General features: G+C 44.2%; 1 protein-coding gene across 2 annotated transcripts; it reads right to left on the bottom strand.

The window, feature by feature from the left end:
* Window positions 1-5,648: 5,648 nt before the first annotated feature.
* Window positions 5,649-21,675, bottom strand: CTCFL (CCCTC-binding factor like). Of its 2 annotated transcripts, XM_074317769.1 has the most exons (12): window positions 20,668-21,675; window positions 19,976-20,133; window positions 19,562-19,666; window positions 18,897-19,113; window positions 17,631-17,798; window positions 17,199-17,332; window positions 14,680-14,800; window positions 13,852-14,001; window positions 13,320-13,480; window positions 10,260-10,442; window positions 7,009-7,132; window positions 5,649-5,828 (listed from the first exon to the last, which is right to left on the bottom strand). In XM_074317769.1, exons 1-12 carry the CDS (start codon window positions 21,095-21,097, stop codon window positions 5,680-5,682), a joined length of 2,100 nt encoding a protein of 699 aa, XP_074173870.1. In that variant the 5' UTR covers window positions 21,098-21,675; the 3' UTR covers window positions 5,649-5,679. The 2 variants fall into 2 exon arrangements, with proteins under 2 accessions (XP_074173870.1, XP_074173869.1); XM_074317768.1 differs by having other exon boundaries at window positions 19,562-20,133.
* Between the last annotated feature and the right edge of the window lie 127 nt (window positions 21,676-21,802).

Below are 21,802 nucleotides of genomic sequence, written 5' to 3'. Positions count from 1 at the left end.
ACCACAATGAGATATCAGTACACACCTACTAGGACAGCTGAAAACAAAACAAATGCAACAAAACACACCCTGACAATTCCACAGGTAGTGGGTACGTGGGGCAGCTGGAGAACAGAATGGTTCAAGCACTCTGGGGACAGGTTTGGCAGTTTCTTATAAAGTTAAACATACATCTACTCTATGACCCAGAAATCTCACCTCAAGAGAAATGAAAATATAGGTTTGCACAAAGCCTGTACACACCTGTTTATGACAGGTTTACTCATAATCCTCCCCGAGTGGGGACAACTCAAATGTCCTTGAACTGGTGCATGGATAAACAAGCTGTGGAGTGTCTGTCCGTCCATACAATGGGATATTACTCTGCAATAAAATGAGCAAGTGAGCCACGCAACAGCAGGACGAAACCTCAAAGTCAATATGTTGAGTGAAAGAAACCAGACTCAAATACATAGTGTATGATTCCTTCTAGATGTTCTGGAAATGACAACTATAGGGACGTAAAGAAACCAGTGGTTGCTAGGGCCTGGGAGTAGGAGCCCAGTGGGATTTTGGGGTGATGGAGACACGCTGTCTTGATTGTGGTGATGGGTGCATGAGCCTTCATTTATCAGAACTTGTAGAATTGTACACTTAAAAGGGAGGATTTTACTGTATGTAAGTTATACCTCAAAAAATTTAAAAAATGTTTAAGAAAAAGAAAAAAGATGCACTGTTGGAAGATAGCACTAAGAAGAATTGCAATATCGATTTCACGTAAATAAGAAGTTGTGGTAAGTAAACTAATTTTCATTTGGCCAACATTCGAAGGCCCCACCTTCCCATGACTCATTTCTGATTCTTCATGGGATTAAAAAAAAAAAAAAAAAGAGCAAGCATCTATCTGTACACATCCAACCATCCATCCAACCATCCATGCCGAGATTATCCCGTCACAATAAATGGTAAGAATAATGTTTAAGAAGCACCAGCTGTGCTTGCTCTGAGCTGGACTGTATACTCAAAGCGGAATGTTCCTCAGACCTAGGACACAAGTATGCAAAGTCAGACACATGCATTTTCAAACGGTCCGTACTCGGCCTGACACAGCTACTGTCAGCCTGGAATAGGAACTCCTCTGCTGTCAGCAGATCCTGAGTCTTCTCGCTGTTTCTTCGCCTTGTCACGGGTTATGCTCTGCCACTGTAACACAGCTGTCACGTTCGCACCCAGGGCACCTGAGTGTGTGATCTTGGTGCCAAACCATGGAGGAGGCCTGGCAAATTCCCCAGCATGGGTCCTATGTCACTTCCAAAGGCTCTGCCTTCTTCCATTCCCTCTGGAACAAACACCAGTAGACAGGCCGACAGAGGGAGGCTGAGTCACTGTTTTGGGTAGAACTATCCAGAGTGAAATGCTGAGGGCTGGTTACTGAAAGCATCTTTAGTTTTTCCAACAAATGTGAAAGCAGGGAAGAAAGCAGCCTGGAGCGCATGTGGTCCCCAGAGCTGGCTTTGCCACAAAACTGGAAAATGCTGGTTCTGTGAAATATGCTGATTGTCGGGTGCTACCCCCAAAATTCTAACTCCATGGGCCTGGGGGTCCAGGAGCCTGTATTTTTTCACATGGTCCCTAGGTAATCCGAACATCCTGAGAGAACTACAAACCATGGTTGTCGGGGGTCTCCAAGAAGAGGGAATTTCCCCCCAAGAGTATGGGATCAGAAGATGGCCGGTGTGTTGGGTGGTGGGGCGACTCAGGAGGAGGAACCCCGCTGGCCCAGGCAGATGGAGTGACCAGGTGACCAGCCAGCGCAGGGAGCAGTGCTCAGCCAACTGACAGGTCTCACTGCCCTGAGCAAGACCCAGCACTCTGCACAGGCTGCCACTGGAGCAGGAGGAACCCTAGAGGACGGGGTGTTGCCTGTAGACAACACGACTGACACTGATTGATTTAAAATAAAGTAATTCATTGTCTAGCACAGTATTTCCCATGATTACTTTACTGATCCTGCTACTTCAGGCCTTGGGCGGTAATTATAATAATTATCAGGAGGAGTCTTTTAATCAGCGACCTTTGGACTCATATACAAACTGTCATACTCCATTAACAGGAATGACAGCAGCATGCCTTTCCGCTCCTTTGGCTGCTCCTAAGAGGAACATGTCACCAGGAGTGCTATTTGCGGCCTTCCTACACAGCCCCTGTGGCCGGCTTCCAGCCGTCGTGGTTCAGTTAAGAGGTTTTTCAACTGCAGTTTTTGTCTCAACAAGCGTGGTGAGCGTCCTGTATGGTATTCTATCTTCAACTGCGGAGAAAACAATAAGCATATGTGTCTTTGAAATCCTAAATGGTGCATTCCATCAAAGACAGTGATTTAAAGTCATGAGACTCATAGTCAGTCATGTTTTTGGAAATGATACAAAAGCTACTCAAGTAGCATCGGAAACTGGGCTGCACGTAAAATCTGTTTTATCTGATACCCTCAATTAAAAATAATCGGCAATAAAAATTTGATCAGGAAAAGTGTAGAAATAGTTGACTAGGGAAGCCAAATGTCCTTAGGCTGTAATCGAACATATTAAGTATGAATAACACTGCCCATTAATGACTGATAGTCATACATCCACAGGGGCTATTCAGTAAGATTATCGACGGTTATCAAAAAATATAACATTTATACTGAAAATGACACCTGGAAATGCTTGCCATTTTCCAAAGGTAGGCTGTCGAACTTTGTAACATACACTGCTTCTGTTTGTCAGGACTGACCCCTGGGGTAGCTAATTCTTTCCGCGAGGGATCCCAACAATAGAGGCATCGCCAGGTCTTAGGTTTGTTTAAAAAGCATCCTTTATACAGTGAAACTGTTGTCAAACAACGTTGTGATTTAAACACCCTCCCCCAAAAAACAGAGATGTTCACTCGTGCAAGAGGTGTACCTTCCAGAATGATTTCCTGCTGGATCTCAAAATGATTTTAAGCTGAAGGCTTGCAAAGGTGGCTTACCCCCCGCAAGCATTCTGAAACTCGGAGCCACAGAAGTGTCAGTTCCAGGTTTTATCCAGGCCCCTTTCTCAGCGTCAAGTGCAAGAAATCCTCCTGCTACTATTAAAGACAGACCGCTTTGTATTTATCTTTCTGTGTGGTGCAAAACTGAGCAAACAGCTAGAGACTGTTAAACTCAGCGTTCCTGTCATCTGTCTCCACGTCCTGGGGGGTGGGGGTGGGGGGGAAACAACTGCCCTCTTGTGGGGACTATTGTCATTGCTTCTGTCACAAATCCAAGGCATTAATAATGCACTTTAGGAACAAATGAGTTTCTCCAGGTATCTAGTGGGAGTCTGGACACATAACTGAATTGAAGCCGATCACCTGAATTGCATTCTCATCCAGATGTTATACATGCAAAACACCACCAATTTCCTACAGAAGACTGTTTATCAGGAGGTTTTGATGGTGTTTAGACACGAAGTGGACTTGCATTTTCAAACATGTTTCTTATATATCTGTTCTTTTAAAATTAAAACAATTTTAGTTAGAGTAAATATGAAATTGTACCATCTTAATCATTTTTAAGTGTACAGTTCAGTCGTGCTAAGTATATTCACAGATTTGCGCAACCAGCATCCATCTCCAGAACTCTTTCATCCGTCCCCATGAAACAACTCCCCATTCCCTGCTCCCTCAGCCCCTGGTAACCATCCTTCTATTTTCTGTTTCTGTGAATTTGACTGCTTTAGGTCCCTCATACAAGTGGAATCATATAGCATTTGTTTTTTTGTGACTGGCCGATTTCAAGGAGCACAGTGTGCTCAGGGTTCACCCAGGTTGTAGTGTGTACGAGTATTTCCTCCCTTTTAAGAATGAAGAACATTCCATTGTCTGCACAGCCCACATTTTGTTTACCCATTCAGCCATTCATGCACATGTGAGTTGTGTCCACCTTTTGGCTGTCGTGAATAAGGCTGCTATGAATGGGTGTGCAAGCATCTCTTCAAAACCCTGCTGTCAATTCTTTTGGGTATGAGATTGTTGGGTCATATGGTAGCTCCAGTTTTAATTTTTTGAAGAACCATCCTACTGTTTTCCAGAGGGGCTGCACCACTTTACATTCCCAACAGTGTATGAGGGCTCCAATCTCACCACATCCTCACCAGGCAAAGAAGACATTTTTAAGAATCACTATTCACCTATAACAAAGATAATTTTAAGTCATTTTATTGAGTCATGCAAAACATCTTTAAACAACAGTCAAAGAATAAGAAACCATTACAAAAGTTCAAAAAGTCACAATGACAGCATATAACAGACCATGGACCTGAAGTCTCACTACGTGAATTCAATTATTTGCTGCCATGAAAAGAATATAATGCCCTTCCTGCTGGGAAATTGCTTCCACATGTTTGCCTTATCCAGGGCTTCTGGGTTTGCGGTATTTTTAATAACAGTTCAGCGTTTTAAGAATCTGAATTTAGTTAACTCAATGGGAGAAATTCTTTCTCAATGTAGACGTATGTCAAATCACCATGATGTACACTTTAATATCTTACAATTTTATGTGTCAATTATACCTCAATAAAGCTTAAAAAAATAATTTGAATTTAGGACCTATTCTTGATTTTAAAATGGGGGGGAAAAGTTCACAGTGAAAGCAAGTGTTGAGCTAGAAAGAGGAATATGGCTCATTATAAAGATAGGTACTAGTCAATTTTAAGTACTAAAGAGACGTAAGTACTTAAGGTTAAGTACTTAAGTACTTTAAATTAAGTACTTAAAGTTAAGTACTTAATTAAGTACTTAATGCTGTTCTAAGGTGGAAAAAGAGGTCTTCAATTGGTACAGAGAGAAATACTAGTGATAGGCTGTTGCAAAAAAGTACTAATTCTTTACAAGTACACATTTTCATTATCAGATTTTTATGTTTCTTCTCACCCTGCCAATTATTTTTAAAAACATAAACAAAGTTGTTTTAGCAAAACAAAAGGGTGATGAACTGCTATTCTCATAAGTAATAATGGAATGTAACCGGGGGGTTTCCTACCTGCCAAAGAACATAATTAAGAAAGAATACAAAACCTAAAAGTAAACTTTACTCATATACCAAAGGAAAATATGTTAAACATCATTTTCTTGTCCAACCTAGAGTTTTTCATCTTCTACTCAGTTGTTGTTGTTGTTCTTGGTATAACTTACGGTCTTTTGCATTGAATTTCAGAACTAATTAAAAGTATTTTGATGGCTTTAGATTTTATGGAAAATTCATTTGTGTAAAAGAGGATATAAAATTAGTATTTTATGTTTAAAAATCATATTAGAAATATCAGGGGTGTGTACAATTCAACATAAGATTTCCCAGCTTTGACTGTTTGCCGAAAGACTAAATAGCCTGTACTGCGATCAAAATAAGTGTCATCCCCAAATCACTGCTGATTCATTGTGGGGCCGCCTTGCCAGGATCGAGTGAATGAATTCATAGGTTTGAGGGGTTTATCCTCCAATTCAAGATGTGGGGCCCTTTACATAATACCTGCAATGTTTTTTTTGAAATAACCACTCCAAAATAGGCAAACAATTCTAGGCACTCCCTGAAGCTTTTGATAAAATTGTGACCATCCATTGTCATGAACTTAATTGTTTCAAAGCAGATGCTAAGAGTTTCTAGAATTACGTGCTCCAAGCATGAAATCTGAACCTCTCTCACTTATCCAACATGTTGAGAATCATTTCACAGGTCACGTCTTCCTCGATGTCCTCGCTTCCCACCGTGGTTTCTCCACAGCCCACAGGAACCACCTCTCCTGGGTACCGCTTTCCATTCACCAGGACTGCCTCCTCGGCAGCGGCGTCTTGGGGAAAAAGCACAGCGTTGGCACATTTAAAATACAGCCAAGAAATCAGTGCCAATTTCTTTTGGAAACAATCGCTGAATTTTTAACTTAGCAGCAGACAGTTTAGAAAACAATCTTTCCAGGGATAGCTCAGGACAAGTGTTCCCATCTCCATTCTGCTGGATGTCAGGGTTTCTCAACCTCAGCTCTACAGACAGTTAGGGATGGGTCATTCTGTGGCGGAGCTTTGCTTAAAAACAAACAAACAAAAAAAAAAAAACCCAACACCCATTTAGGTGTCAAGAGGGGGACTTTAAGTGCCTCATTAGCTGATAAGTCACACATTTACAATGATGTTTCAGGATTTGTCCCACTTACAGCATGTGGTCCAGGTGACCTGGCCTTGGGCTAGGAGTGGGATTTCACCTGTTTGTCTTCTCCAGGGGTGTCCAAACTGCGGCCCGCAGGCCAACTCAGGCCTGCAATCCATTTTTAATTGGCCCGCAGCAAATTCCAAAAATATATTTAGTTTACTTAAACTGGGTGAGGCAATACGTACTTCACCTCGAGTGAGTGGCCTGGTTGTTTGTGTATTTTACTGCATATGGCCCTTGGTGAAAACCGTTGAAAAAAGTTTGGACACCCCTGGTCTTCTCCAATAAATGACAGTGACTGTAGTGGGCTGAACCCGAAAAAGACATGTCCACATCTTAACCCCCCAGACTTGTGAGTGTGACCTGATGTGAAATAAGGGTCTTGGAAGATATAATTAAGGATCTCGAGATGACTTTATAAGCCAGACACAGAGGAGAGGCCACGTGAAGACAGAGGCAGAGGCCGGGGTGATGTAGCCACAAGCCAAGGGCCACAAAAATGTCCCCCTAGGAGCCCATGTGGTGGGCAGGTGTGGACACCGCTTAGGGCTCCCAACTCACTTTCCCACTTGGTCCTCACTGCAGTCCTGAGCACGTAACCAAACCCACTTTACCAATAACCAAAAGGGGCGAAATGAAGTTCAAAACCTGCCCCAAGTGGGAGGAAGCAGCCAGAGAGCTGAGCTTGGGGCAGAGGGCATTTTGGGGTCTAACATTTAAGGTTTCTGGGAGTGTCCCCTGCATAGGAACACTTAGCACCCAGGAAAGTTTATAACGAGAAAATCACTGTCAAATTAAAACCCAGTTCGTTTGAAATGAGATACCGTCTCTCTTTACTGCCTCTTTCAGGATGGCTGGCTTCCTCTTTTTCATTCTTTTTCCTTTTCCTGAAGTGGTGGACTTTTCTTGGCCAGAGTTGCACTTCTTTGAGTGTCTCTGCATAGTATTCTGTCGGAGAAATGACACAGAATACAGAATGAAAGTCATCATCACTGAAGGAATGTCATTTAAAAGCGCAGAGTTAAAGACATAGGCTGGGGAAAACTGGGGGTAACATGTACCTTTCATAATCTTGTACAAAAAAGATGAGTTTTTAGAGGTGATCCTTCCGTCATGTTTCGGTCTAGCCAAGAGCTAGCTTATTTTAAATATTTCTTTATTACAGACATCAGCAAGAAGATAAAACTTATTTTTCTGGAATGCATCTCCTCTCCAAAGTGAGGCTTGACGTTAAATCAGAAATTCAATATACCAGTCGATTTTATGAAAATCAATAATATATCAAGAGATTTTACTGCCCTGCCACTTTCTCTCCTGACCTGCTAGGAAGTCATGAAAACTATGTATGACATTCGGAATTAACATGGGAAGCCACAGATTTCCTAGCCACGCCTAGCGACATATTTGTATCCATGAACACTTAGGAAGATTTCAAACAAGTTAGAAAATTTTCACTATTTGAAAAGTCCATATGCTAACATAGGACAGTGGTGACAAGTCATTAGAGTAGCTGATTATATAAAACATCCCACCTAACTTCCATCTGACTTCAGTCTCGGCCTCGGCCGGCCTGGATTCACATATAAGCGGAGGGGGAATGTTACCAGTTATTTACACTTCTTCCATTTTATGCTTATCCATAGGGGTTGGCAAACTACGGCCTAGGGGTCAAGTCTGCCCACTGTTTTTATAAAGCACGTGTTTTGGAACAAGCCGCGTTCCTTCATTTATGACTTGTCACCTATGGCTGCATTTGTGCCACAACCCCCGGCGTGAGTAGCTGGGGCAGAAACAGTGTGGCCTGAGCAGCTGAAAACGTTCACTATCTGGCCCTTTACAGACAAAGTGTGCCAGCACCTGGTTTCCATGATGGTTATGTACAAACAAAGCCTGTGGGGGTCAAGAATGCCTCTGAGGATTTAAGAGCAATGTTCCCTTCCCCAGAAAAGTGCACGTACATCAGCACACCCACAATCTCCCTACAGTTCATGAAGTTCATGGTTAAGAACTTCTGATGTCAGTTTTGAATTCACCAACAAAACCAAAAACAGAGCCAACTTTTAAAACACAAGTGGAGTAAATGTGTACTTTGGTGTCGTATCTGAGAAGTCATTGCCATCCCCGAGGTCATCTACATTTTTTCCTATATTATCTTCCAAGGAGTTTTATAGTTTTGTGTTTTATGTTTAGGTCTGTGGTCCATTTTCAGTTCACTTTCGTGAAGGGTGTAAGGTCTGTGTCTAGATTTATTGAGGTGACTGTCCAGTTGTTCCAGCTCCAGCTGTTGAAAAAACTATCTTCTCCCCATCGTGCTGCCTTGGTTCCTCTGTCAAACACCAGATGACTCTGATTATGGGGGGTCAACTTCTGGGCACCGTTCCGTTCCATGGTCTGTTCCCTTTGCGGCTGGTATGATTCATGCCGCTTTGAATACTGGTGTGCAAAGTTCTGTGTGGTCACACGTTTTCAGTTCTTTTGGGTATGTGCCTAGGAGAACTGCTTTATGTTCTCACACGGTAGCTTTATGTTTAACTATTTGAGAAACTGCCAGGCTGTCTCCCAAGGTGGCTTCACCCTTTTAAAATCCCACCAGCAACCCCTGAGGGCTCCAATTTTTCCACATCTTTTATTATCTGGTTCCCTTCATTGTGGCTGCCCCAATGGCTGGTTCTAGGGGTGTCTCATTGTGATTTTGATTTGCCTAGTGACTAAGGATTTCAGGCATCTCTCATGAGCTTATTAGCCATTTGTGTAGCTTCTTTGGAGAAGTGTCCATTTAGATCATCCGCCTGCTTTGCACTGGGTGTTTGTCTTTTTATGACTGGGTTACAAGAGTGCTTTATATATTCCAGATGGAAGTCCAAGTGTGCTTTCTTGTTTTTCACACTGAAGGGCAGCTTCTTTACAATGTTAACTCTTTACAGTTTTAACTCAGCATGAAGGCTACTGGAGCATCGCCACCACTTTTATTTGACATTTTGAACGAATAGCACTAACGCTCCCGAGGTGGTCAGCCCACTATGCTACCCCCAAACCACAACTACCCTCCCATTTTAAGAGAAAAGAGGAAGTCTTCCCTCACAGAAACAGTCAGGTTCAGGTAATTCAAAACTTTTATAAAGTTAGACTGGAGCATACATTGTGTCACGATCTAGCTACTCATTTGTGGTGGTTGTAAAATGTCCACAAATTCTTTGATACGCCTCCTTTCTAAAGGGACTTCATGTTTCACCCCTTGAGTGGGGAGGGCTGGACTTAGTGATTTGTTCCGAATGAACAGAAGTAATGTTGTCGCTTTTAAGAATAGGTGACAAAGGGCACTGTGGCTTCCTCCTTGCACACTCGAGCGGCCCAACGGAGAGGTCCACTTGCTGAGGAACTGAGGCCTCCTGCCAAAAGCCATGGAGGGCGCCATCGTGGAAGTGGCCCCACCAGCCATCAGGTGGTGCAGCCCCAGCCGACATCCCAATGGAACCTCAGGAAGGACCTGGAGCCAGAACCCCCCAACCAAGCTACTCCCAAACTCCTGACCCACATGACATGTGAGATGATAAATGTTTGTCATGTGAATCCATAAGTTTCAAGGTAATTTGTTATGCAGCAATAGGTAACTAATACAATACCTAAAAAGACTAAAACTGAAGAGTAAATGCTTTTCTTAGCAGAGTATCCACAACACTATACTAAGGACACCTACGAAACATTTTGAAAATTGCGTTCTCTCTGTGTAGTAGCCTAAATCTAATTCACAGGAACAATTTAAAAATGTTACACTGAAATCAAGGGTTCTCTTGTCTGTAGACTTTGGGGGGAGTCTGAGAACTCCCTAAAACTATTTGCAAGGTGTTTGTAGGATTGTCTTCTTTCACAAGAAGGGGAGACCACACTTTTATAAGATTTTCAAGAGTTTTGTGATGCCAAGAAACTAATAACCATTTCCCTAAGGCATGACAGATGATATATTAATTCCTGGCAAGTTTCTATAATCGGGTTTAAACTCCCCTAGTGTGGCACTGAGCCTGTGAGATATAGGGACCTTTTCAAGGGGGCTTTGTGGTGACTTAAGTAAGCTTACCCAGCAGGAAAAGGCTCTGCCACACTTGGGGCACTCGTCCACAGTTGGGATGAAATTTGTATTATGGTGTTTCTTGACATGAACATTTAGAAGTTGCTTCTGTCGGAAGCATTTATTGCAGGAGTGGCAGACAAATGGTTTCTCTCCAGTGTGGGTACGGATGTGAACTGTCATATGACGTTTCTAAGAGGAACGGGAAGAAAACAAACAGCTTAGCTATATACAGGGATTTTATTTTGTCTCAGACATTATGCATCATGTACCCTTTCTTTTCCTTCCCAAAGATGAGCTCACTATTAAGAAAAATCACAGCAAACACATTCTCAACACAGAACCCTTATGGGAGGAGCACCAACTAGCCTTCTATGAAACATAGTCCCAGCCATGAGGTTACAAAATTCTCAAAATTCCCAGCTGGTCCCACAGTCCCACAGGGGATATGGGAGAATATACCCTGGGGACTGAAACAATCATTTTTCCTTCCAAAAGAGCTCATGATTTGGAGGCTTTGTTTTAAATTATTTGTAATGACCTGCGTTTACAAAGGGCAGATGGAACCTGCAAATTTAAAAGTTGAATCTCAGAGTTTAAATTCAGTGGACATTTGGGGCTGGAAATACATGAAGCAAATGTTTCCCCTTCCACTTCCGGACAGCGTGATAACAAATCTTAACATTGACTTCAAAGCATAATGGTGGAAATAATTGTTCTTAGCAAAGAAATAACCAGAAATTTTAACTGCGATTTAGATGTGTAAGTAATCTGGGGAATCAGAACAAAACTATATATAATGTTAAGTTATATACATACGCATATATGTATGTATGTGTGTATATATATGTACATATATACATACACAGTCAAGCACATTTTCTTTCATTTAAAAGCGATGATTATTCAAATGAACTACACGACCACGTCTGCATTACTGTTAATAACCTGATTGACAGCCTTTCTCCTAGTCTTCCTCTCATGAACACCCTCTTCCCCATACACCCCTCCTCTCACCCCTCCTCGCCCCCCTCCCCGCAGGAGCACTGCCTGGTCTTCCTGCTGGGAATCAGGTCCAACCTGGGAGCCCAGCAATTTGGAAGCAAAGTGTTCAGAGTGCCCAGCAGCGCCCAGGCTCATCTCTGGCCTCAAGGTGCCTGGTCTGCTCTCTGCTCCCCATCACTGGGGTTTACCCTCCCTGGGATTCCCTCCTCCTCTCCAAGTCTTGTCCATCTTCCAGGAAGCTCTCCTGGTTCATCTGAACAAATGTGAGCCTGGGACTCAGAAACTTCCAATGCTCAAAGTCTATTGGGAAAACTCTCTTTTCCTTATTCAAAGCATTAACTATTTATAGCCCACACTGAGAAACACAATAAGCACCGACTCCCACCTTTGGTAACTGGGCAGAACATCCAATGCTTCAAGTCGACAGTTCTCGAGCTTTTGGTCTTAGGACCCTTTACACTCTTAAAAATTAACACCCCAAGGAACTTTTGTTTATGGGGTGGTATCTATTAATACTGACTGTATTAGAAATCAAAACTGAGAAGTTAAAAAATATGAACAATACCTATTCATTTAAAAATAACGACAAACCAACTACATGTTAACGTATTTCTATAAATACATTATTATGTATTTTTCAAAACAAAAACATTTATATCTGGCCTAACAGGTAAGGCTGCTAGTTAAAATATAGGCTGCACTATTTGCAACATATTTCTATACAATGGTAGTTGTTTATCTGAAATTCAAATTTAACTGGTCATCCCATATGTTTATTTCTAAGACTGGCAGCCTTATGAAAAGAAGGCAGCCTGACTGTCAGCCCCGTCTGTGCCTTCAGTCTGCCGGGGTGTGTGGTTGTACTTGAGACAGAGGAAGAAAAGCTCCTCTGACAGATACGCAGCCGGAAAAAGGAGCAGGATTGTAGCTTTTTCAACTAATGTGGACATTCTTCTCTGATACCACAGCAAAACTCAACAAGTGGTGAAAATGTGGCACCTAAAATGATTATGCCAGTGGTTTTTTTGTACTCTGTTACATTACAATCTGTTGATCTGTTTTATACTTTGAACGGATCTTTTACCCACGTGTGCTTTTCTAAAATAATGGATTGGTCATTTGCAAAACAGTTTGCTGAGTTACAGAGAGCTTCTGAATGTGGACACATTTCCTTATACTATATAAAAAACTGCTTTCTTCAAGTCACTCCAATCTCATTAGAAAAGTCTTTAAGTATTAGAAAGATGTCAAGCTCATGGTGGTGGATATATTTTCCAAAATTCTAATTCCAATTTCCCCTTGAAAGCTGAAAGTGTATCCGTGGGAACATGTGTTTTCCTGAAAGTGATGAGTTCACTTTATTTACTTTCAAGAAAAAGGTCTTGGCTACCGCCAGATGTCCCACAACGGAATAAGCAGAGTTTGTCACTTTTCTTTCAAATGAAAATAGTGGTTCGTGAAAAAGTGGCTAGTTGAGCAAGCAACTCAAACAACCCCACAGGCGCTTTCCTCCCAACAACCATCCTGCCGCAGAAGACAGCAAAGGTGCTTTACACCAACTTCCTGGAATGTGGAAAAGGTGGGTACTCAGGGTCAAGACTGAGTCAAGTTCATAACTTTTACTGCTCCATCAAGGACTTCCTTAAGTAAAACTGCCCTTTATTTTTGCTGCCAGTGCATGGAGGTGAAGAGCACAGTGGTGACCAGTCCTGCCTGGGGTCACTGCTTGGATGCATATTAAGGCACTTCCATCGCTTTTGCAGCATCAGTGCCGATGTCAACACAGCAAAAAGGGCAAAGAATGTGCTGGCATTCATTAATTCATGACAATAATTTTGATCTTATGGCCCTGATTGGTTTCGAGGACCTCTAGGGTCTATGAACTGTTAAGCACTGTTGCTTTAATTTATCGGCTCATAGCTGCCTTCTGGTTATTCTGAATAGTTTTTCCTAAAGCAAAACTTCGTTCAATATTCAAAGGGATAGAAAATCCCACTCCAGCCCTCCCTTCTTCAATATTCCACTGCCTCCCGCCACCTCCCCAAGTTGACTGAAACATAGTACCTGCTTGCAGGCATAGCTGCAGTATTCACACTTGAACTTTTTCTCGTTTTTATGAGTTTTCTGGTGCTGAATGAGGTCATAGCGTTCGTGGAAGACAGCAGAACAGTAGCGGCATTTCACCCCTGCATCTCTGTAACTATGCAGGTTGCTCAAATGGACCCCTAAAATAGTTACAGGACATTATATACGGGAAGAGTATTATTTTCTATTAGGCTGATCTCCCCCTACCCTCTAAACCAGGGCTTCCCACTCTCAGCACTATTAGCATTTGGAGCTGGCTGATTCCTTCTTGGGTGGGCCGTCCTGGGCACTGCAGGATGTTGAGCAGCATTCCTGGCTTCTATCCACTAGATGCCAGCAGCATGCTTTCTTCCCCAGTTGTGACAACCAAATGCTACGAAGCTGCACGTATGCAATCCAACCACCAGGTGGCACCATAGGACTCCCAGAAGAAAACTTCTGGGCTGCCTCCCAGGAGTCAGGCCCAAGGCTCCCCGTTTCCCTGTAGCAGGAAGTTCATTAATGTACTCACGTAGGTCGCTCTTCCTTGCAATGACTGCAGTGCAATGTGGACACTGGTACTTGGGGACATTCTCGCTGTGTTTCTGCAGAATGTGTATTTTCATGGTTCCACTCTGGGTGAAGCGCACGTGGCAGACGTGGCATTCGTAGGGCTTCTCACCTGTGATACGGTGACAAAGAGGACCCTATGCAGAGTAGCTTCACCCACAGGCCCCGACCCTCACCAAAGGACACCCAGAGCTGAAAGCTTGTCTTTTGTTCCCTGAGTTCCATCTTCAACCCCTTTCTCATCTGTTTATCCCCAATTAGGACAAAATTCCTAAATTGAGCCCCGACAATGTTACACCAAGCACACCTGTGGACAATGGCCCGAAGGGCAACTCTTGTACCACCTGGTGGCTACTCCTCCATTAGACAGATCCCTAGGTCCTATTCTTGGTTTAAAGACCTAAGAAATACACGCGAACACATTCTTTATAAAACATAATATAAAGGGTAAGTGCACTATGAAACCAGTATACTTTGCTGCACGTTTTGCCTTCAAGTTGAAGGGTGAGTTAAGGAGGCCACTTTTAAATCCTAAAAAACCTAGGGAAGCAAATCCTTGATGGCATCTTCCTTGTTACAGTGGGGTGACAGCGCAGCGTTTATGGGGGCTCCCTGGACCCTAAATCAACACGAAGGTACAGATCAGACTCCCCATGCCAAAAGGGCATGGAGAAAGTCACTTTGACACTTGGATTTTAATTTGGCCACTGAAGAGTAAGTTTTTACAAACTCACTTTTGAAAACGAAACTGTACTTTAGGTACTTGGCCTTCAGCTTGAGGGACTTGTACCTGAGTGCGTCCTCATGTGTCGTTTCAGTTTGTAGGTGTCTTTGCTGGCATAGCTGCACAGACAGCACTGAAAGGGACGCTCGCCCGTGTGTGACCGGATGTGACGCTTCAGTTTACTTGCCTAATAAACACACGGAAGGTATTTATCACCAGAGAAACCTGAGAGCTGTAGATCCAATTAACCAGCATTATAAAGAAGTAGTTAAGTTAGTCCGGTATTAATGCCAGAACACATTTCCCACACTGAAACACATGAGAAAGCCATTTCTTTTTATTTTCTATAGCGGATGATGTTTTTCATTTGATGTGTGTGCATAAGATCCTTTGGGAATAATCAGTCGTTTCAAGAGACTCTCACATTCAACTTCACTTTACACAGAGAAAATGGAAATCTTGCTTTTCAGTGCCACCCATAATTTTATTTTCATTTCTAAGGCAACTTACGCTCAATACGGCTGTGAAGTTTAGACCACGCCGTAGAAGCACCGAGGCCAGAACGTTTTTGTTTGCATAAATCGAGTGAGAGTCTTGAAACATTAGCGCTTTAACGCCGACATCCACCTGAGGCACTTCAGAGTTCCAAGTTCTACGGGCCTTGCTGGTACATGAATGGAGGAAGGCCTCACTTGCTATGAAAGACAAGCCTCTATTGTTCCTAGTTTCTTTGTAATAAGTAACTTTTAAGCAGAAGAACAGAAATTCTAATTTGATTAATTACATATCCCAGACAATTAGGTGAAAGGGAAAGAACGTATTACCTCCCATTTGAGCATTTGTTGCCTGACTGTTCTGTTGCCGTCCAGAACTGTCCTTATTCTGGGCTCACTACCTGTAGGCCGTTATCTATCTCCCCTCAGCTGAACAGAAGGCTTCCACTGCACTTGGGCTACAGATGTTAGAGAGCCCACAGCAGCCCTGCCTGTGATCTCAGGATGGCTACACTTGGTCTGGTCCCCCAACATGTGACAAGCGCATAAGCCCGAAGAACATTCAAGAATAAAAGACTTAGAATGGAAACCAAGATCCAAATGGGAAAATTTAGATTTTTAGAAGAAAAGTGGATATCTTCAAGTAGATCAGAGAGCAAAACAAAAATAATTTTTAAAATTATAGCATGAAAAGTTTGATGAGTGATAAGAAGGCCGTGTGTAAACCTTCCCTGGACGGCTTTGCAGGGAAGATGAGGGGAGGAAGGGAGTTCTCAAACTTTCACAAGCCTGTGTTATCTGTACCACAGCTCCGATGTGTTCCTGCTAGCATATGTATAAAGAAATGGTGTGGGGGTGCCGGGAACTTAGGCTGTCCCCCTTTAAAGCAGACCAGCATGGCAGCACTTGGAAACTGCAAAAAGGGGGGTGGTGTCATGGCAGCCGTGGAGGGTCCGTATGCTGAGGTCAACCAGTCCACTGGCTGCATGCGGACTGCTGACCCTGGAGGAGGGTCTCAGTGGACCTCGGAAGTTTACTCTGAAAGCTGGCAGGACACCAACAAAAAGCCCACTTCGAGCTTAGGCGTCTGAGATGGCTTTGCCCCTTGAAACCTTCATTTTCTGTTTTCAAACTACACCCACCACCTTTAACTCAGATGAGAAATACTTTTTAAAAATAGTGAAGAGCAGAAAAGAATTCTTGGAATCAGATTCTAACCCAGTCCATGAAATGTCCTCGTTTATGAAATGCGGTTGCATCATTACTGTATTTAAACTTGAGTCTGTGTGCCCTTTAGCTTAATTCCGCTTGAGTGTATTATCCTGTCCCAACTGGTTTCAGAATCAGGGCCCAGCAAACATCCTGACAGACAGTGGAGACCTCAAAAATAACTGTCGAAAACTGACACTAACAGTAATTGTAATGTTCTGTTCTTTCACTTAGAGCTGCTAAAGCTGCTAGAAGGGCTAAAGAAAACAATCTAGTTGAAATGACCAGGACACATACCTGAAGTCTGAAAAAGGTGGTTTCTCTGTAAGAAGAACACAAATGACTATCGTGTTTCTCTGAAAATAAGACCTAGTCTGACAATCGGCTCTAATAAAGACACATTAGAGCCGATTGTCCAGCTAGGTCTTATTTTCGGGGAAACACGGTATGTCTAAATCTTCAAGCAAGTTGCTTTGTATCTCATCGAGTGCCACTGAGGTAAGCTAATTCAGACTGGGTCTGTGTTCCATGCTAGAGTAAATACATTTTGATTCTGTGGAACGAAGCGCCACATAAAAGGCTAGGTAGAACTCTGAACACAATTGGAGAATTATTTCACAAGTACCCATGTGGTTTCATTTGTAATTTGTACACCCTTACCTATTGCTTTCACTAGACGGTAATCAAAGAAAAAAAATCCAATTTCTATTTTCAATTTAGAAAACAGAATGAGTCTTATTTCCTGCATAGATTTTGTATGAATAACATCTTTAATAAAACCTATTTTGTAAGAGATTCTACTGTGAATTTGACTTCACATAACTTTTACTGCAATTTCTTAGTAAGACGCCACGAAGCTTTATGTACAAGAGTTGGACTTACTTCTACGCTCGCATACTTGCACATGGAACATTTAAAGGGTTTCTCATGAGTGTGTTTATAACGTCTGTGTCGGACAAGCTCTCCACTGGTAACAAACGCCATGTCGCAATCAGCACACTTGTAGGGCCTGGTTCCTGTAAAATCACAGTTTATCTTTTTAAACAAGAATTAACTACAAATTTCCCTAAAAACGTTTAATTTTATAAATTACACTCAGTCTCAAAATGCTTTAAAAATGGAGAAGAGGCTCTTTAAAGCATAACTGCCCCTGGTAAAGGTGAGAAAAATCTTTGTAAGAGTCAATGTTTTTAACTGAAAGGGAAGAAGACAAAACTAAAGTCTGAAACAATAACGTAGACATAGTTGGATTATTCACATTCTTAAAGTCTGGACACACATCATTCAAGGAAACCGCCTTCGCAGTGGATTTACCTGTGTGGGTATTGAGGTGGTTCCTGAGAAGAGTAACAGTGCGGAAAGCTTTCAGACAAAGGTGACACATGTGGGGCTTTTCAGTGCTGTGTGTTTTCATATGACGATTTAAACTTGAAATTCTGGAAGAGGTGAACATGCACACATCACAGTGGAAACTTCGTTTTCCTGCAGGAAGGAGATACAGAGTTTATTCATAAAAACCTTTCTTTAAATGTTCGAATTCCATTTGGGGGGTGATGAAAACCTTCTGGAATGGTTGCACAAACTTGTGAATATATTAAAAACCTGGAAATGAGCTAGGAATTGGGGATTTGGGGGTATAATCTCTCGTTTTAAATATATGAGAAACTACTGCATAGCAAGGGTTTCAAACTCAACCACCTATTGTAGCCAGAGGCAATACCCTAAATGAACGGCTTTGACCACATGTAAGAAGGGACAGTGGGAGCAGTGTGACTTTCTAAACTGAGTCCCTTCCCAGCCCCGGCCACCCGTTGCTGGAAGGAGGAAACAGAGCCAAGTGTTGCCAGACATGGCTTTTTAAAAAAGAGCTAGAAACTGAGATGGGTGTGTGTGTGTGTGTGTGTGTGTGTGTGTGTGAACTCTCTTGATTTAAACAAGTGAGAAACTTTTTTTTTTTTTAAAGCCGAACAAATAATTTGAGGGTCAAATTCATCCTGTGGGCTGCCGACATTTAATCTAAATTGTAACATGGCTTTAATATAACTTCAAGGTCCTTCTTTAATCTGGCCTGAGGTCCCTCTTTGAACACCCAGCCATGTGGTTCTCACAACACATTGGTGCCGTCACCCTCATTAGGAAGCTACACCCACAGGACACGTCCTGCTGCCTGGGACTGTGATCGCACCTCTTACTGGTTTCTGAGTCCTATTTCCTGGCCTACACGTCCCTTCCTTCTTGTCCTGAAGAATTTGCTCTTGTCCCCAATCCTCCACCCCCCATCAAAAAAAAAAAAAAAATGGGGCTGCCAACTAGGAAGATCAGGGCCCAACCTTCTTTACAAGCACAGTGCTTTGCAGGAACATTTTTACTATATTTTCAAAACATGTGTGTGCAAAATGCAAAACTCTTTTGGATTTGCTTCACAACACAGAACACGGTTTAAAATATCTCCCGTGGTCTGGTATTTCAAAAGCAACTAAAAGTCAACCACTTAAAACTGTAGTGACCATTTCCTGCCCTTAAACATACGCACCCGCCCCATTCCGGGCACGGTGTCTCACCCAAAATAAACTGGCCTACCCTGGGTCTTATTTTGAATTTTTGCAGAGTTGTCTTTTCCCACATGTGGTTGACTGGATGCAGGTTTGTCTTCTGGTTCTTCAATGTTTAAGTTTGAAATTGTCAGGACGATCTCATTTCTTCTTTCATCTCCCGGCCTTGCTTCCACTAGGAAGAATTGCTTTTCATCACCTCGTCCTTCAGCCAGCGGCTGGATTTCCTCCTGGCCTCTCTCAAACTAATAAACAAAAACGAGTATTCAAACAAACACAACACTATGAATTACAATCTGATTCTACTCTTGGCCTGGATGAAACTGACAAACACAGAAAGAACAAAAAAGTTCAAGTAGCCCAGAAGATTGTCCACTGTACCTGATACGTGTAAACCGTAATTATTAAGCATCAATGGTTTTCGTGGTGAAAAGCACTATTTAAAAAAAAGACCAAAACACCCACAATGCACCTTATAGTATGTATTCTAATTAGCGTAACTTGTTAAACTCTTAAAAAAAGAACACGAGGTCCCCCAGGATTTTCCTGGGAATTATTTTAACAGTGTTTAACTTTAAACTGCTTGTCCATATATTATATCGCATTGAGGGCAACTTAAAAGGAAAATCACTTTCCGTTTGTTTTTGTTTTTTTCCCCCATGGAAGAGGTCCATTTTTAAAAACCAGCAGTACCTTCTTCAATCCCATGCCTTCGTCAGGGCTCGCTGCAGATTTACTGTCCTCACCGGCCACAGCCACGTGCTCCTCCAGAACATGAAACTCCATCAGCTCCATCTCCTGCAGCGAGTACATCTCATCGTGCAGGTTAATGGCCACGCACTGGTGCAGGCTCTGCTGGGACCCGTCCCCAAGCCACAGCAGCGACTGCAGCCCACTGCTGGTCTGCGGCATCACAGCCTGCACCCCTTCTTGGTGCTGTGGCGGCAGCCAGCCCACCTCCTGCAACCCCACATCCTCGGAACTGAGGTGCACTGCCTGCAGGGCCAGCACGTGCTTCTCACTGTCCTCCGTGGTGGCGAGCACCAGCTCCTGCCCTCCCTCCGGGATCCCAGTCTGCAGGGCCCCATGGGTGCATCCGGCCTCCACCTCTCCAGGGCTTGGGTGTTCCTTCACTCTGCACACTCCGTCCTTTTCCTTCTCTTCCTCCTCCTCAGGGGCTTTTTCTGGCGTGATCTCCAGTTCTTTGATTTTGGTGAACTGCTTCAAAGGATCAGAGACCTCTGTCCCTGCCATTCTGACTTGCCCTGTTTGAGAAAGAAGCAAGCGGTCTTGACAAGGGCACTGTGGGGTTTGGGCCTACCAGGCTTTGGGGCTGATCAAGGTCTGAAGAGGTTCTGGCCTCAGCAGGCTTTAGGCCTCGTAGGGGTGAAGGCTAAGTTGATTCACTGAGAGGGGCTGAGCTTAAGCAGGATTTAGGCTAAAGCAGGTGGTTCAGAAGATTCTGGAACCAACAGATTTGGGCTTGGGCATGCTTTCCACACGCGCACATTCTAGGCCTAGCAGCAAGGTGGGGCCCGAGCAAGCTTTCCACCACTGCACAATTCCAGACTGAGCACCGTTTGAGCCACGCAGGCTTCGGAACTAGAACCTCTAGCCCAGGATCACTTGCCTGAGCAACTCCGAGGCCAGGCACGTGCACTTTTCAGGCTTGGGGCGAACCCCACTCCCAGCCCCTCCCTGGCCCGGCCCCTCTGCGTAGCCGATTTGGCCTTTCCCGCCATCCCTCCCACCCACCCACACACGCAGACCGGAGGCTTGCCCCCTGCAGCGCCCTTCACCTGGGAGGCGTGGCCTTGGTGCCTGACCCACCCTGTCCTGGTAGGTTCGGTCTCTAGCTGCCTGCAGCAGGCCACTGCCCGCCAGAGGCCCCCTGAGCACGAGGATCCAGGACGGCTGTGCGCAGGCGCAGGGCGGAAAAAGGGGGGTGGGGTGGCGTGCAAGGGGCGGAGCCATGTGGGGGAGGGGGTTGACGGACGATGGGGGATGTACCTTCAGGGCGTACTGAGAGCTGGGGGTGGGGAATGGATGAGGAGGGGCAATAGAAGAGGACCTGAAGGGGGCGCTGAGAAACCTGGCGTGGGGGGGGGTGCGGGGCGGGGCGATGGATGAGGTTGCAAGTGGAGGGGGACCAGCAGGAGGCGCTGAGACCTGGGGGAAGAAGGATGAGGTTGCAAGTGGAGAGGAGACCAGCAGGAGGCGCTGTGACATGAGGGCAGGAGGATGAGGATGGAAGTGGAAGGGGAAGGAGGGACCCTCAGGGCCCGCCCCCAGAGGCTTGGAGTGGGAAGATGGGCAAGGTGGGGGAGTGAAGGGAGGAGCACTAAACGGAGTTTGGAAATATGGGGCAGGGTGGATGGATAGAGCAGGCGGGCGTGGATGGACAGGGGAAGGGGAGGAGGGAATCTGTAGGAAGCTCCAGAGAGGATTGGGGGGTGCGGGGGTAGAGACAGGGAGGCAGGAGAGGAAGATGGGGGTCCTGATGGAGAACAGGAGGGAACCCAAGACATAGGGGGGATGGAAGTCAATGGAATGAAAGAAGTTGAGGGGTAAAAGTGCATTATGGAGGAGACACGGGGAAGCAAGGGGGAGGAAAGGAGTGTGGGGACGTCCAGCAGAGAAGGGGTGGGGAGATGGGAGCAGAGAGGGCCAAGGAAGGCCTGAGGCAGAAGGCCAGAGGGGGCTGGACGCCCGTGGTGGTTTAAGTCTTTCCCAGCTCTTTAGACTTGATTGAATTCTGTCCAGAACACCTCTAAGGCAGATGGGACGGTGAGGGCAAGTGAAGTCGAGTGGAGAAGGAGGGGAGAGGCAGCACGCAGACACTTAAAAAAGCAAAGGAGCCACAGGATGTGAAAGCACCACGTGCCACCGAACTGTTCACTCTAAAGGGGTTGCTCTCCTGTGAACTTCACCTTA

The sequence above is a fragment of the Rhinolophus sinicus genome, linkage group LG13 (genome assembly GCF_036562045.2).
Source record: "Rhinolophus sinicus isolate RSC01 linkage group LG13, ASM3656204v1, whole genome shotgun sequence".
Taxonomy (NCBI): Eukaryota; Metazoa; Chordata; class Mammalia; order Chiroptera; family Rhinolophidae; genus Rhinolophus; species Rhinolophus sinicus.
Note: the sequence above shows the minus strand (reverse complement) of the source record. Positions and strands in the feature narration are given on the sequence as shown.

Excerpts from the sequence above, each read along its gene's own strand:
- CTCFL (XM_074317768.1), bottom strand. The coding sequence starts at position 21,097 with ATGTCACAGCGCCTCCTGCTGGTCTCCTCTCCACTTGCAACCTCATCC. Across the intron at positions 20,134-20,667 it reads ACCAAGGCCACGCCTCCCAG|GGCAAGTCAGAATGGCAGGG; the intron begins GTGAAGGGCGCT and ends TTTCTCAAACAG. Across the intron at positions 10,443-13,319 it reads GCAGCTATGCCTGCAAGCAG|AAACGTCATATGACAGTTCA; the intron begins GTACTATGTTTC and ends CGTTCCTCTTAG.